At 32.7% G+C, this 17,644-nt stretch overlaps 1 protein-coding gene across 2 annotated transcripts; it reads right to left on the bottom strand.

Moving 5' to 3' along the window:
* Positions 1-7,523: 7,523 nt before the first annotated feature.
* Positions 7,524-16,851, bottom strand: LOC143043218 (caspase-2-like). 2 transcript variants are annotated; one of them, XM_076215629.1, is made up of 7 exons: positions 16,757-16,834; positions 14,664-14,745; positions 14,042-14,122; positions 12,734-12,802; positions 11,258-11,524; positions 10,608-10,776; positions 7,524-8,500 (listed from the first exon to the last, which is right to left on the bottom strand). In XM_076215629.1, the coding sequence occupies exons 2-7, from the start codon at positions 14,719-14,721 to the stop codon at positions 8,386-8,388; spliced, it is 759 nt and encodes a 252-aa protein (XP_076071744.1). In that variant the 5' UTR covers positions 14,722-14,745; positions 16,757-16,834; the 3' UTR covers positions 7,524-8,385. The 2 variants fall into 2 exon arrangements, with proteins under 2 accessions (XP_076071744.1, XP_076071745.1); XM_076215630.1 differs by lacking the exon at positions 14,664-14,745 and having other exon boundaries at positions 16,757-16,851.
* Positions 16,852-17,644: the final 793 nt, after the last annotated feature.

The following is a 17,644-nucleotide window of genomic DNA, read 5'->3' as shown; positions in this document are numbered from 1 at the left end:
AATCATTGTTAATTTTTCGTGTTTTTAATTTTATTTTAGAAAACTAAAATCCACGAATTTAAAAACCCACGAACATGTAAATATTGCTCAAACCACGAAAATTGATACCCACAAATTAAAGTACTTTCACAGTAGTTGTGTAGGCAAAATATCTCGCTGTTCTTGTCTGCTCCTACCCACTCTATTGCATTTGTCTTATTTCTGTGTGTTAGATCCAATACTGTCTATTCATATTCCACTACAGTTGTTACAATGGATACATTTGCAGCTTCCTTTAAATGTTCTGTTCAGATGTTGAGAAATCATAATGTTTTATTTCCTTTACCAACTGTATATAGATAAAGGCAACAGTAGTATACCGCTGTTCAAAACTCATAAATCTATGGACAAAATCGGGATAACAAACTAAAACTGAGGGAAACGCATTAAATATTAGAGGAGAACAACGACACAACATTAAAATGTAACACACACATCAACGGACTAAGCATTAGACAAAATCCGATGAGAATAACCAATATAACATCAAAACCAAATACATGAATTTGGGATAGAAAAGTACCGTGACACGTCTTATAATACACTCAAATATAGGAGAAAACAAACGACACAACGGAAACACAACGTAAAAATGTTACACACACAGAAACAAACTATGATATAACAATGGCCATTTTCCTGACTTGGTACAGGACATTTTTTAAGAAAAAAATGGTGGGTTGAACCTGGTTTTGTGGCATGCCAAACCTCGCACTTTGGTGGCATTGTTAAATATAACTTTAAAATGACAACATAATAATACAGGACTACAATACAAATAAATAGGAGAACGTATTAGGCAAAGAAACACATGAATAATAGACAACAAAAGGCATCAGGTTTAAAATTCATTACGTCAAAAACGCGCCTCGTCCAAACAAGATTTACCAGTGACGCCCAGATATAAAAGTTCGAAAGTCAAAAAAAGGTAGGGTACAAAGTTGTACAGCTCTGAGGATCAAAAGTTGAAAAAGGTTGTGCCGAATACGGCTAGGGTTTTCTGCTTGTGATAAGAACATCCTTATTATATAGAACAATTTATGCTATTGCAAACAGTATTTTAAATCAAATGAATATAAAAGATTTACATGATTACCGATGTGTATTTTTATTGTTGTTTTGTGTGTGGAGATAGTTAAGCATTGATTCGCATGTGGCTTCATCTGTGTCTAAAGACACATTCGCTAGTCATGGATCGGTACCCTTTCTGTAGAAGGTTATTATCTGGTTGGTTAGAGAAATGTCGGGAGAGAAGGCTGTCCTTGGTCTCTAATGTAATTGCTGTTTCTGTCATGTCATTAATGAAGGACAGGAACAGTTATCTGCAAAAATACTGTGCATTATGGTACATCAAAGAGTGCAAGTTTTTGTGCGGAGGCAGCTCTTTGAGTATAACGCTAAGTTTCATGTAAGGTTAGTATTATGATTTTCAATATTCCAACTTGTTTAGTAGGTGGTGATGCGGCATCATGACAAATTGTAGAAATATGATATCTACTTGTCAGACTTAATGTAATTTAATGCTAGACTGTTAAAGGTTATGATAATTTGGGATTGCGAAATTCATGTAGTACAGTGCATTAGAAAGAATTTTATTTTTTCAAAGTTGTCCATTTTGTTGCTTTTAACAATATGTTCTAAGACCTTGCATAAGATGGAAATAAGAGATAACGGTCTGTAATTATATGCTAAGTGGCTTTCGTGTTAATAAGAAAAGTGGTAGTACATGTGCGTCTCTCTTATACTGTGGTACTACTGCAGTTTTCATTTATTTTTTGACAAAGGTCTGTAAGATTGGGAGTAAGTCTTCTGCTTTCAGAATAGAAGATTGTTTCAATCGAATCGGGGTCAGTTACGGTTTAGTTTTTTTTTTTCAATAGTGTGTGGACTCAGTTAGTGCTAATTTTCACATTTTTCATGGCAAAATATTTATTTTTCCCTTTATTTGGAATTTTTTTTAAGGTTTTCTTTGGTAATTACTGTCTAAAGTTGATCGTCTAGAATTTTAGCTTTGCTCTTGTTGATACTTTAAACAAATGCGAGTTTATTACATAAAGGCGTAAATCCTGTATACGTTCTTGGGCTTTGCTCTTGACGTACGACCAGGCTTTCTTTGCGGTGTCTTTATAATTATAGTTTACTTCTTCCATGTACATCTTATTCGCTTGCAACTGATTTCCCACTGTACTACTTGTGGTAGTCTCTTTAGCATATTCCTGACTTTATTCATGTTTGTGTTTACTTCTCTTTTTTGGGCGTTTTGTTTCTGGATTATTTTGCTTCTTTTAGTTGTATTTATTCATAAATAGGTGTATCTTCCTTGAAGACTTTTTGTTTGTACTCTAATCTCTATCGTGGTTTGTATGGCCGTTGTAAATTCCTGCCACAAAAAAATGACATGGCTGTTTCTGATGTTTTTGAATGTTATTACGAATGGTTGAAGACCTACCTTTATTTTGTGTATATCAGTTTTTTTCCATTTGAATATTTCCCCTCTGGCTAGTTTAAGTGGTTTACATGCCATATAGTAGGTAGTATGACAATGCAATGGTTGCTGTTTAAGAAATAATTGATGGAAGCTATACTTTGTCGTAGTTTTAACATGGGTGGGCATTATTTTCGTGATTATTTTGCCCTCGCGATAGTGAGGGCTAAAATAACACGAATAAAATACATACCCATTTTAACAATACAATATAGTATAGCTTGCATCAATTATTTCGATTCTGATTAGGACAATTAAGGTGATTTCTATATCCGATGTGTATAAGTGAAGAGCATTTGTGTAGGCTCTACCATAAACTTCCTCTTTTTGTTTGTAAACAACCAGACGACTTTCAATGTGATTTTCAGAGGGAAGTTTTGAGTTGCCAGCATGAACGGATGTTGTATCTAGGTCAAATATTGTGCATTTTCGAATTGCAACACATTACAGTCATAATAAATGATTTAGTAACAATATGTGCATCATTTAAGAGTTTGGAAGTGTTTTAAGTTGAGGAAATATATTAAATGCATGGCAATTATTCTAAAGTAGTCAATATACGCATGTGAAAACAAATTTCATTGGATTTAGAGCATGGGTTTATTCACAAACCGAAAGAAGCGCGTCATATTAGAAATGCTGTTTATGGTAAAGGCTTGAATCTTTATCTGAAATGATGGATGAGCATATTAGTCCGCTTGCTGTATTTATCATAAAGCGCATATTAGTCCGTTCTCTGTCTTTATCATCCAGAGCATAAATTAGTCCAACCTCTGTCTTTATCATCCAGAGCATATTAGTCCGTTCTCTGTCTTTATCATCCAGAGCATATTAGTCCAACCTCTGTCTTTATCATCCAGAGCATATTAGTCCAACCTCTGTCTTTATCATCCAGAGCATATTAGTCCAACCTCTGTCTTTATCATCCAGAGCATATTAGTCCAACCTCTGTCTTTATCATCCAGAGAGTATTAGTCTAACCTCTATCTTTATCATCCAGAGCGTATTAGTCTAACCTCTGTCTTTATCATCCAGAGCATATTAGTCCAATCTCTGTCTTTATCATCAATAGTATATCATTCCACCCTCTGTCTATAATGTTTCAGAGCATATTAGTCCACTCGATGTCTTAATCATCAAGAGAATATTAGTCCACTTGGTGTCTTTATTCTAACACGACGGAGGATGAATAGGAAACAGCTGCAGAGTTATGTGACCAAAAATTACCAAAACAAAAATATTATGATACCATTTGATTAAAAGGTAAAATTTCCTCACTTTGTCTTTCATCTTCAATTGCAAGTCAGTGAAAAAATACAAGACTTGTTTGCTTTTTATCAGTTCTTTTAATCTATTTGGGTATAATTTTAATTTTTTCAAATTTAGTGTGAACACCCGGGCATTTTGAAGCAAACGTAGGTACACGCATGCAGATTGTGTCAAGCAGCTGTTATTTTACAATATCGATATGCAGAAAAATTAACATGTTTTTCTTTGTTTCAGCAGTAAACTGGAAGATAAAGGGATAATATCGGGTCGAACTTATCAACATAGGTTCGGGAATAATATAATAAAGCCATGTCAACGTATTTGACGTTATAAAGCCTTGTTATGCACTTCTACGAAGAGTTGAACTGAGTGATTAACAGTGCAAATGTCAACGTATATTTGTTCCGCCTAACAGAAGTTACACGGGAAACTTTGTAATAAAATATTTCATAATATATGTTCCTGTTGGAACAAATATTCTATACCATTCATTCTGTTACGAACATTTACTGTAATATTTATTCCAGTGGAAATAATATTCCAGAATATTCTTTCTATTTATAAGTCGTATGTACTAGAGAAGACGTTCTAAGTTTCAAAGTGTCTGATTATATTGTTAATGTTTAAACAAATTGGTATTAGACAGTTTTACATAACTACTTTAGTAGATTTGAAATAAAATTGTTAAGCTTTTAAATTGTACATGCATATACTAAGAGAAGAAAGCGGATGTTAAAAGTTAAGTAGAGTAGAAGTTCACTGTCTGAATAAAAATTACTTTCGAACAAAACTACCTTCAGTGAAATGAAAGACGAGAGAAGCATATTAACAGTGCTATTAATCGTCTTGTTCTTTTAAAATGTATTTTTATTATGAACCCTGAAAATAATCTTTCTAAAAAATTCTGAATTTATATCGTTATAACTGAAATAGATTAAAACAAACAATAGTGAACATTCAATTTAATTACTACACTTACAAGTTAAGCTCTGAAAAAATTGTTGTGCTGCGATTCTGAATACGGGATCCATAAAAGCATAAATAAAAGGGTTCGCAATATTGTTAATGACGTGTATATGACAAATCCACAACGTGGCTATAAAGCCTGACATCGATAGATTTTTCCAAGAGTCGGTATATATTCCTTCAAACGTATTAATGGACGACTGCTACTGGTGAATAGCAAAGCAGAAATACGAAGGTAATTAGCATAAACATTAATGTAAACTTGCTTTTCATTAGTTGGTTTCTTTTTGTGTGGGAACATGAGGTATAATCTGTGTTTTCATTTGTGGTTTCGAACTCTCATTTTGATTATTAATTTGTTTTGTATTTTCTGCTTCGAATATGATAAGATCAGTATATTCACATTTTGTTTTTAGTGTTTTGCACTTCCTTTTGTTCGGCGTCGTTTTCCCCGAGGTTGATTCTCTCATCTATTGATTTTAAAGTTGTTATGAGTTTAGACATCTTTTCTTCTTCTTCACTGGTGTTCTTTGTTTTGGCTGTGCTAAACGCAGTTGCTGATTCAACGCTATATTCTATGGACCTTTTCATACTCCTTGAGAAACGAATTCTCTTTGAAAATCGCACAATTTTTCGTTTGATGTTTTTTGCTTTTATATGACCGTATAAAGTACATCCTATTTTGCCGTATAAAAACAAACGAAGAGTACATGCATATTACAAATACCGAAGCTGCTACTCCGTTCGCAATACATGCTGCATTCGATTCAAATCTAATTTTGATTGGAAGTTTTCCAATCACCTTTCCTTCAATTGCAAAATCATTTATGTCATATGAAAATGCTAACGGTAGTGCAAATGTCACAGCAAAAATGCATGAGAGACCGACCATGATTCTTCTTTTCTTGAGACACAATGTTTTCTGTTTGCATATTTTGAGGTATCTTTGCAGAGCAATACACAGTAGGAGCTGTATTGACATAAAGGATACACATCTATTAATGTAAAGCAAAAGGTCCCAAGCTAGTTCACTCTCTAAAGTCACCGGCATATTGTTAACAATAATTCCATACAACGCACATACGGTTGACGATACAAGATCTGACAAAGCTAAAACAGGGATAAAGTAACGTTCTTCCGAGGTGACTTTCATTTTTAGCTTGTATACAAGTAATACAATTGTGTTACCTAAAACTCCGGTCACAAGATACAGTGATAGTAAAATTACATTGACGGTTACATTTTGGGTATACTGTTGTAATACGTCCTCAACAGAACTATTTTGCATTTGACTAGGCATTTTGGTTAAAGCAAGCCTACTTCTCCAAAAACTAGATATAGAATTGTCTTAGATAATTTTCACTAACAACATTCTTCGGGAATTCATGTAACTTAAAGACACAAATAGTTGTGATTTTCATTTATAAATGTTAATATTTTTGATGAGTAATGTAAGAGGAAAGTTCACTTAAACTCATTCAACCGTACTCATTCATCTTAAGATGATACAATGAAAGAAAACTGATAATAAAACATATTCCTTATAAGTACAAAACGAATAAACATTTCATGTCAAAAAGCCAGGTTTTGACTTTTTAATACGAAGAAGATAATTTACTCTATCACATGGCAAATACTCTTTTACACTTCATAGAGATCGAGTGCATCCAAAAACTAGATACAAAATTGTCTTAAATAATTTTGAGTTAATATTTATTTACGAAATGACTTAAACTTTATGACACAAACAGTTAGGATTTTCTCTAAATTCATAAATGTTAAAAATATCTGTTTATGAGTTATGTAAAGGAAACAACACCCAGCTTATACTTAAACGACACTCATTTATCTTTAGAGGATAAAATGTAAGGAAATCAACAATAAAATAGATTCTCTATAAGTACTAAATACAACTAATCTTCATACGTTTTCAATCGGATCTCTTTAAAAGATGATGAGTAACATACAATAGAAGAATACAATTTGAAATACTTCCAATAAGTAAGTATGTCATCTGAGTTGTATGAACCCGGAATTGGGTATATATAGCTCGTTAAAGCATACATTTATACATTAAAAAAAGAATATTGAAGTGAAGTAATAGTCCAGTCAATCTAGTATAAATTTGACCCTAACCTTAAAGTAATTGCAACAGAAGATTTTTAAGTTTTAATCTTTAGCAGTACCCCAAATATACACAGAAAAAAATCCCATAAAGTACAACTTGAAATAAAACTAAAAAGTCATGATTTTGAAATTCTTTTGAAGGTTTGCAAAGAAAGGGGATAACTCTGCATAAAAGGCAGACATAGCAATAAAAAATACTACAAAATTATAACTTGGCCGCTTCTATTCAACAGAATATATTGATTCTATATATTATAGCCGTCTTAAGAGTATATAAACAACAATAAATGTGTTTTCATATCTTTTTTTAAGCTACAACCTAGATTTCATAATTCATTAGTTGACCATTTATTTGATTTTTCAACATGTCAAGGTAAAGAATCTCAAATTGAATAAAACTTGAATAAAAATATTCACATTGTTTTTTTTTCAAAATGATCATAAAGTCATAAATTTGCAATTTCTTTAATGAAAAATGTACAAAGTAAAATACCCATACCACTTCAGTTTTGTTCATTTCATGAGAAGAATATTATATAATATAGTAAAATACGGACTTATAACTCCATCAATGTATCATATTTTACATGCTGTTTTTTGGGGGCTTAATGCTATAGATTAGAATTAAAAAATTTTCTGTTGCAATTAGTATGAGGTTCAAACTTGGTTTGACTGGACTATAAAGAACATGAATTATTATCCTGGTACCTTTGATAACTGTTCACATGGTAAAAATATAACATTACATTGATTCTTAAATTAAAAGAGTGCATGAAACGACCATACAAGTCTTTCATAAATAAAAACGTGCTACACCTACAAACATCTTGGTGGTCCTCTTTGGAAAGAAAGATTGGCCAAAGGCATATGTATTGGTTCTTTCTTGGTAGAAGCAGTATTTACCTTTGGTCCGGATATCATCGTGGGATCAGAGATATTGTTGACGATCCATGTCGATTAGATCAAGCTGGATCTTGAATCACACCCGTAGTTTGTATGTTTTACTATGTTCTTCAAGGCTTTCCTATTGTTATGTTTTAACCATATTTGTGACAACCAGTCTTCGGTCTGTGAAGTTGTTATGTGTACAAAACTTGCTGCTTTTTCTGTACCTGGTCTAATAAGTTGATCTTATTTATGTGTGTTAGAATTCATACTGTGCATACATATTCCACTACAGGTCTTATGAATAAATATGCAGCTGCCTTTACATGTATTATGGAGCCTTTCGTAAATTTTTATGTTATATTTCCTCTGCAAAGTGTATCTTTGATGTCTTTTCCCTTATTAGGTAGTTACTGATGGTTTTTCCTATGTATAAGATGGCAACAACTGTGTCTAAAGCAATTTTGGCTAGCCAATGTTTTTGATCCTTAGTCGGGTTGTTCCCTTTTACACATTCCCCATATCCATTCTCAATTTTATTGAATTCATTTTATGTAGATAGGCATTGTTGAAAATTAATTAGAATGTTCATGTACTAGTAGTCTTTTTTATTACTATCTTGTGTGTAAAAAAATCTTCTTTGTCAAGCTAGATTTTGACATGCATTGCTGTTGTCCATCTTTGCATAATAGGGCACTGATTTTATCTTGCCAATGAAGAACGGTCCGCCTGGAAAATAGAAAGATAAAATGAATAAAAGTACAGAATAATTGCATCTTTTCATGTGTTTTTATTCTTCACATAACCTTTGTAATGAAACTGGACGTTATGTTGGTACTATATATAGAAATGAAAGAAATTGTATTCTTTCATAAATTACGAGTAAATTCATTTCACCCTGCAATGTAGTAGATTTACGGATTCGAGAAAAAAAAATATTAAAACAAATATTACTGGTCTAGGCCATCAACTTTTACGTTATTACAATTGTTTTCTGGTGATTACATAAAACAGCTTTGTAACTCAGGAAAGTATATACATTTCTCTTTTAAATTAAGAAACAGTTACAGGGCCGTAACTACCTATGAGGCAGGGGAGGCAACTGCCCTGAATTTTCTACACCAATTTTTTTTTTTGAAGTAATAAAATGAAATATTGACAATATGTCCACAAAGAATTTGAATTTATAGTACAAACAACACAAGTTTACAGTTTTAACAGTGTTATCATGATACATGCATGATATACACGTATGTCATTTTCCGGATTTTTGATCGATAGTGAAACGTTTCAGTATTTGTTTGTTTGGTTTTTTTTTGTTCGTGTGGCCGTCCGTCTGTTATTCAGTATTCGTACGAGAACACATATTAAACTTTGCTTTTCGATAATTTTGAATAAAACATAACTGTTCACATTTACTTTAGGGACTCAATTAAGCATAAGAAGTTCTCTTTGTATTGTGAATCTTTAATAATATCGGAAATTCGTTACCAGCTGAATCAGCAGTTCGATCATTTTTTTAACGTTTCCCGATCGTACGAGCACATTATGGTCAATGCCTTAGTAGTTAAACACTCCCATTCGTTGTAGCAGGGACTTTCTATATCTATACTAAGTATATATACTGGTATAGAAAGTCCCTGGTTGTAGTTATATACATGTTTGTTCAGCTTTCAAAAATTTTGAAATTCAAGGTCCTCGATAAAAAAAAATATATCTTGCGTTCTATGATCTTGCTTTACATGTTTTTCTTAACTTACTAGTTTGGTTTCTAAAAAAAAAGATTTTTAAATACAAATAATAATTGTTTGCATAAAAATTGCTTCCAGGATCCAACAATACTGATGTTTCTTAAAGAAAGGAAATCGAAGGAAAACGCGTCATTTTAGCTAGATTTTATTGAGAAAAACGGTCACAATGTATTTTATGTTAATAATTAAAGGTCAAAGTACGGCCTTCAACACGGAGCATTGGCTCAGTCACCCCGAACAGCAATCTCAGCTTGTTTTTGTATAAAAATTGCTTCCAGGTTCAAGCAATACGGATGTTTCTTGAGTAAGGAAATCGAATGAAAAAGGGTCCTGATGAAGGTAAATCCAGAAAAGCGTTTCGGACGCAATAACTTATTAAACGTGTTGTTTTCCATTTTTTTTAGCCATTTTAAGAAGAGGAAAAAAATCGGCGGGGGCTGCCCCCAACTCCCTCTTGAAGGGGCCTCATTTGGCGGCCCCCAAACCCCTGCCTCCCCTGAATTCGAACCCTAGTTACAGCCCTGAGTTAATTGTAATTAAAGTGAAAAGATATTTTTTATTTAAGAAACTTCTTTAACTTTGTTAAACCAATTGCTACTGATTTTACCATCTGTTCTTGCGCTACAGTGTTTGCTGATACACCACTGTCGAAGTTTTTTTGGAGGTTTGAGCACTCGCACACATGTTTTTCCCTGCCACATTCTGTATGTGCCTGTTCGTTGGTTGTCTTTATGTCGTGTCTGTCTTATTTGTTTTTCGTAAATTGTTTTGTTATAAGTTATGCCGTTGCCGTTGGTTTTCTCGTTTTAATTGTTTCACATATTTCATATCGAGGCCTTTAGGCTTTACAATAATGTTTTTTTCCATAGTTGAAGGCCGTATAGTTGCCTATAATTGCTAACATTCACTAATTTAAACGGTGGATAGTTGTCGCATTGGTAATCATACCACATCTCCTTATTTTTATAAAATATATTTTGTTAATGTGAGCGTCTTATTTCGACTTGTTCGTCCGCTCTTGAGTCAACTTATTATTAATTACAATTAAACTTGCGATCTAAATTGAATATATAAAATTAATTTACTCTTTGCCATGATCCCTTGCTGGATACTTCAATCCGTCCTTGTAAACATCTATCAATAGTTTGAAATATAGTCCTCCCCCTTTGTCATAACTTGTTTGTCTGCCGAGACACGAATATCCAACAAAAAAGTCTGAATGTAAAAGTTCTGGAACTCGTGAATCTCTCCTACCTATTTAAAGAAACAAAATGAATGAGTAATATGGAGGGAACATATCACAGTCTAATGATTTATCTAAAACAAAGTTTGAATTTAGCACATTATTCACCAACGATCGACTCCTCAGGAGAAGAACAATCCCAAAATGAACAAACAAAGACAATATAGACCGAATAATACATGACCCAGATTGCCTTTTTAGAGGATAAAATTAAAAAAAAAAAAAAAATCTAAGAAAAAACAATGCCCAATTTCTTCTTAAACTTTAAACTGTTCATAGTTCAATTTAGCGAAACATAGAGGACACACTAAATGATTCTAAATGACTTATCCAATAACGTTTAGTAAACATAATGTTCCAACTTTAATTAAAAAAAAAAAAACTAAAAAAACTTTAAGTCAACAGTTTAAAAAGTATTTAAAAGATGGATCAAATAATTATATACAATATTATTCAATAAAATATTGATAGATATCTCATATTAATTGTTACCTGTTCGACAAGCATCAATGAAGAATAACTTGGGTTTGCCTTTCAACTTCAAAGTGTTGGCAGCTCGAAAAAGATCTTCTAACTTGACTAACTTATCATCACTGCCACACACGTTCCCATTACTTCCGTGACTCGAAACAAAGACAATAAAACAACTCCCCGTCCTATTAGCATACTCTGATATATGTTTCTCAATATCTCTAGCGTTGGCGTTCCTATAAACTCTTACAGAAAAATGTACTCCTTCAAACAATTCACATAGTTTGTCTGAAAATAAAATGGAAACGAACGACTGATTGTTTCTTACATGAAGATAAGCAATGGAACCATAATAAATATTAAAGGCAATACTATAATTACTATATTTTCCACATAAAACTTTTTTGAAACAACTAATAGTATATTCATGTGTTATCTAGATGTATTATGTTATGTCGAAATAACGACAGATCTGTTGAATTTCTATTGATAAAATGTTGACACCACGAAAAACAAAGTCTAAATCCGAAAATGCATAAAGCAGAGTTCTTAAGGATGGAATTGAAATTATCGTATTGAGAGTTTTACATCCTCCAACACGAACATATTGATTGTAATAGTTGTTCAGTGTTACAGACGAAAAGATTTGGTTCGCAACGTTTACCACGAGGAGCAAACACCGCTTAACATTTCAGTTGTCATAGGTTCACTTCATGCTGAAAATCAGGCTCGTATTACATGTACTATTGTTTTTATTGTCTGTATTTGATATTGATGAGGTCTTGCCTGTCCATCTTTACCAACAAGTTTCGATTGTTTCCTTGTTTTCGTTAATTAAGTTTTTTTTAAATTGAAGCTGTAACATTGTAACGGTTGCACCTATTCAGAGATTGAATTACTGGTCCTGTACAGAAGGTATAAAAGAGGGGTGAAAGATACCAGAGGAACAGTCACACTCAAAGATAGAAAATAAACTGACAACGCCATGGCTAAAAAAGAAAAAAGCAAACAGACAAATAATAGTACAAAAGACACAACATAAAAAACTAAAGACTAAGCAACACGAACCCCACCAAAAAATTGGGGGGACCTTATGTGCTCCGGAAGGGTAAGCAGATCCTGCTCATCATGTGGCACCCGTCGTGTTGCTCATGTACAGTTGCACCTACTCAGAGATGGAATTACTTGTCCTGTACACAGAAGGTATAAGTGTAACCAGTCAAGGTTATACTCTAGAGACCGACCGAGCTAAGCTGTCTATAATATGTTGTTTGTTTGCGTTTTAATCAATGTTTCCGTTACTTTTCATTGAAATGTATATCTAGATATAAGCATATGTGGTATGCGTGCCAATGAGACAATTCGCCATCCAAGTCACAATCGTAAAAGTATTTTTAATTGTATATGAAATCAAAACAAACATTAATGTACTAACTGAATATGTATGTAAGATTGTTTTTCGTTCAGCTGCAATAAACATCTGTAAGATGATCTTACCGTGTTGTCCTCCAGAATTCAACGTTCCTAATGTCCGGAATTTTGTGTTCATGAATATTAGAACATATCCTACATTTATAAATTAAACACATTCTATTAAGATAAATTAATTAGCCCTTTTCATATAGAGCAAGGCATTACATTATTTTTATAAAGCATAAACAATAAGATAATATTAAATATAATCGTTTTTTCTTTAACATTGACATGTTTGCGATGTGTATACGATTGCGTTATTGCGTATGCATTAAGACGTCCCCTGCCAGTAACTAAGACTTTGATCTTATAGAATTTTTACAATAACATGGAATTTGATCATAATCGTGAAGGTAAACGTCATATTTCAACACTGGCACTTGTTAATAACCAATATGTGTTCCCCAAATTTCATTTTTGCTGACTGTATATATAAATGATAATGGTGTGATAACATTAACAGAACCACTTTTACTGCCCCAGATACGAATTTCGACAATTAATGTCTTTTCAGTGATTTTGCAGGTGAAAAAAAAAATTAATAGTAAGTATTGAATGTTCTTTTCTCTAATTTTTGTGCTATTTTCACATTTCCTGACCGGTGTGAGAAAAATATTTCTCCTCACTAGTGAAAAATCTGTTCTCGGCAAATGATTAGTCGAAATTTGATTATGACGTCTAAATGTTTTGTTTTCTTCTGAATTTTCCTATTGTGACGTCATGAAAAAAGGCGACCATGCCTGATGACGTCGCATATAAAGAACACAAGTTTCTAAAAATCTTTGAAAAAGAAGGATAAAAATCAATAGAGAAACAGATTCCTACACTATAACTCGTGTATTAAGATATTTCTCCACTCTCAACAGTTAAATTTTAGTTATTTAAAGAGCTCGGCAAGCCTCGCGCTTTAAATAATAAAATTTAACTGTCTCGAGTGGAGAAATATCGTAATACACTTGTTGCAGTGTTGGAATCTATATTTATTTATTTGTACTGTAATCATGTCAGGTAATGTTGTCATTTTAGTGTTATATCTAACATGGGCATACAAGCGCGAGGTTTGGCTAGCCACAAAACCAGGTTCAACCCACCATTTATTCTTTAAATGTCCTTAACCAAGTCAGGAAAATGGCAGATGTTAGCTTATAGTTCGTTCCTGTGTGCATTGCATTGTCGTTTGTTTTTTGTTCACTTCAAAGTTTCTGTTGTTTCGTTGTTATCCTCTTATAGCTGATGGGTTTTCCCTCGATTTTAGTTTGTAATCCGGATTTGTTTTCTCTCAATCGATTTATGACTTTTGAATAGCGGTATACTACTGTTGTCTTTATTTACCTCTTGTTTGGTTCCTAGTGCATTGTGCCAACGGATAACTCTCTACTTGAAATCCGCTTTGTTGGACATATGATCTATGACCTAGAAAAAACCATTTTGATTTTAAAAATAAAAAGAACACTTTGGTTAGAGCTTACTTTTTAAATCTAATTCATCACAATAGGGGACTGCATTTTTACATGTACGTACAGATGTAAGGTACACCATATTTCGTCTTCAATCGAAGGCTTGGCAGATGTCAAACGACAAAGATTTCTTAAAAATCCATATATTGGCATTCATCTTTCAAAAACAAAACAAAAAATAAACAGTCCTTGCTTAATGGAGAAACACATGATTGCAAAGTGTTTGCATTAATGTAATGTATCTTCCCGTTTGTGATTTTTTTTACTTGAAATATATAAAACAAACATAAGTTATGTGACAAAAAATAAAAGTCCAATTGCAGGCTTTATTAAAAAAAAAACTTTATTCAGAGATACAATTACAAGTCATTCTATTACAGTATTCATGCAGGATGCATAATCCAGAACCGATACCGATAGCACTTGCTTAAGAAAAATATTTTCTTAATTTGGTAATCTTAATAACCAAAAATGTGAGAAAATTTATAACAGCCTACCATGTGATCTTTTGTTGTCATAATTACAGCAGCTGTCATAACTCCATCCCATACCCATTCCATTTGAAAATGTATGATGTCACTTACAAAAAGAAATGATACTTAATACTTATTAAAATGCAAAGAAAACTAGAGTCCCAACGAGCATTATCCCGCCATCTGCACTTATGAACTGTGTACAATTAGTCATTTTAATGCGTCTAAGAGAAATTCGTCATGTATGGAAAACAAATTAAAGTCATACGAAACGAGTGTCTTGCAAATAAAATGATACGAAAATAACTGAACTTTTGCATGTCCATATACTAAACTTTCTGTGTCATTTGGTCTCTTGTGGAGAGTTGTCTCATTGGCAATCAAACCACATCTTCTTTTTTACGTCCTGTATGCACGTTTATTTTTAACATTTATAACGAACTCATAACGCATAATCAACAAATAATATTTCATTCAGTGATTGTTGATCGTAAACTTCTTAATTTTCGGTTTTGTTGCTGAAGTTTACATGACTGTGACCTTGATAAACTATCAACAGAGTCATAGAGCACGTGAACAATAATTGATTTGATAATGCGATGTCAAATTTATTTAAATATTTTCCACGCGTTTCCATGTGTTAACTTTACCATGGTTTGGTGTATTAAACTACACATTCAGTATCAATAAACACTAGGGGGCCTCGCTGGCCGAGTGGTCTAAGTAGTTACTACTGTAAGCACTAGCCAATCAACACTGGGACCCCGCTCATGCGGGTCGTCGCTCGACTCCAATCTTAATTGACTAGGAATGTCAGTGCGGCACTCCGGCTTCCTCCACCAATAAAAACTGGCCGTCACGAAATAGCCTAAATGCGGTGCTTAAAAGTGGCGTTAAAACACAAAAAAATCAAATCAAATCAGTAAACACTATTTACCTTCCCGTTTTAAATAATCACGAGTTTTACCCCGCACTTAAGCTTTCCGAAGTTCGCAACAGAGGTCTCATAGATGAGGTCACTGCATACGGAAAAGGTATCGGCGAAATAGAGTATAGAATTACAGTATATTCAATAGCAGTATATTTCTGAAGATTTTGATAAAAAAAAAAGAATCATCTTTTAAAAGAAAGTCCATCTACACTTGTTTTTATAGTAAAACTTAGGCATTCAAAATGTAAAACTTATTTAACGATTTCTTTTAAATTTAAGTTCTATATGATTTTAAAAACACTGTTTGTCCAAATAAACAGTTTTTGGTGTTCGTACATTATTTTGTTCTTTTAATATCTGGTGTCATTTTGTTTAATTAACATAAAGGCTATCTGCATGAAAATTCTCAAAATACTAAAGATATGGTTTCCGAATTGTTACCAGTAACAAAGAGCACAACCTTATATTAGAAAAGCACATACCAGTTTGGAATTTCCGGTTATGCCGCTTTGTCCAAAGGCCAACACTTTTTATAACAAAAACTAATGAAAAATAGAAATCACACATTTACATTTTGTAATTTTCTACTTCTCAACCCGCCTCAAATATATTTTCAAAACTTAAAACTTGACACAACACTATTACTTCATTTTTTTAGCAACATTAGAGAATTCTCCCAAAAACAACATCAAACTCTTACTCTCCGGTATATAATAATATTGATCACATTTTTTTTCCGAATCCAAATGATTTGAATGATTATAATTTTTTCGCGGTAAACAATGTAAAAATTGGTCTTGCATTTTAAGCAAAGAGTAAAGAGTGTAAGCATCACTTAATTCTTGTATATTTTCCTCCCATGTAATGACCTATATTCAACAGGCTCTATACTCTGCTCTATTAGGGACGACATCAAAAGTTCAATATAGGATAAAAAAAAATTCACATAGTTTCCCCCAACCACACCATCTCTTAACTTAATTTGGGGGGAAAAGAAAGATTGACCAATGTGGATATATGTAAAATCGATGTTGGATAAACAAAACTTTCATCAATTTTTTACCCCCCCCCCCCAAAAAAAAAAACACTATTTGATTTAAGTTTGTTTTTTTCCTACATTGATCTTTTCGTCCCTTACATTAGTTATCTTGTTTAGTTCACTAAAGATATTTAGATATTTACTTACCAGGTTGCGTTGAATTCTTGTTAAAAAAGTTACAGAGTGAATAAATGCACATGTATTGTGATCAAGAAAATGATTCACACTCTCCCTAAGGATAATGTTACAAAAGTTACTGTATAATATTTAAACATGACTTTTTGTATCATAGTTGGATATCTTATATAAGTATTGCCCCTAGTTTCACCGCATCATTAATAAAATAAATGTACATGTGAAGATAAGGAATTTATTAAAACTACTTGTTAGCCAACTGCCAATTGAAAACAAAAATAAACGCCTACCAGCAGCATTATCATACACACGTACGAAATTTTAAACATGACTTGTATCAGGAAATAGTGATTTTCGACTCACACATGTAGCCTGAAAATAGATTTAAGTTTTCACCTAAAATTTTGACAACTATTCGTGATAAAAAGGCTGTTTGAGATGTTTGTTGTGGTGAGATTTGTAATAACTTGGTGTCCGTCGTCTGGTGCCTAGGGCAAACTTGTTCAAACTCTCATTATTTATGATATAAAACATGGACTCCTACGACATTGAAAATATCCAAATGGAAAAACAAAATAATGAAACTTTCAAAAAACCATCCAAAAAAACTTCATGGTGAGTGTCAATAAATTTTGGTTAAATGATAAACCATGGAACTTCTTTTCAGAAATGGGATTTTATTAGATTGCATAATGATATATATTGTGAATAATTACACCTTATGTAAGAATCCTGGGTTTTGATTGGTTAATAGCTAGTATATTTTTTTACCAATTCACTGTTATCAAACGAATATCGTTCATTTTTTAACGCCACCGGGGTATTTGCCAAAAGGATTTGCCTTTTTTACCCTCTATGCCGTGGTATTTGCCAAAAAATACTCTATCCGACTGGACGCTT

This window comes from Mytilus galloprovincialis, chromosome 8, assembly GCF_965363235.1.
Source record: "Mytilus galloprovincialis chromosome 8, xbMytGall1.hap1.1, whole genome shotgun sequence".
NCBI lineage: Eukaryota > Metazoa > Mollusca > Bivalvia > Mytilida > Mytilidae > Mytilus > Mytilus galloprovincialis.
This window is presented reverse-complemented; position numbering and strand designations above follow the sequence as displayed.

Coding starts and splice junctions, on each gene's coding strand:
- LOC143043218 (XM_076215629.1), bottom strand. CDS start 14,721: ATGGGTATGGGATGGAGTTATGACAGCTGCTGTAATTATGACAACAAA. Junction 11,525..12,733: donor GAATTCTGGAGGACAACACG/GTAAGATCATCT, acceptor TTTTATTTTCAG/ACAAACTATGTGAATTGTTT. Junction 10,777..11,257: donor CATTGATGCTTGTCGAACAG/GTAACAATTAAT, acceptor TTCTTTAAATAG/GTAGGAGAGATTCACGAGTT.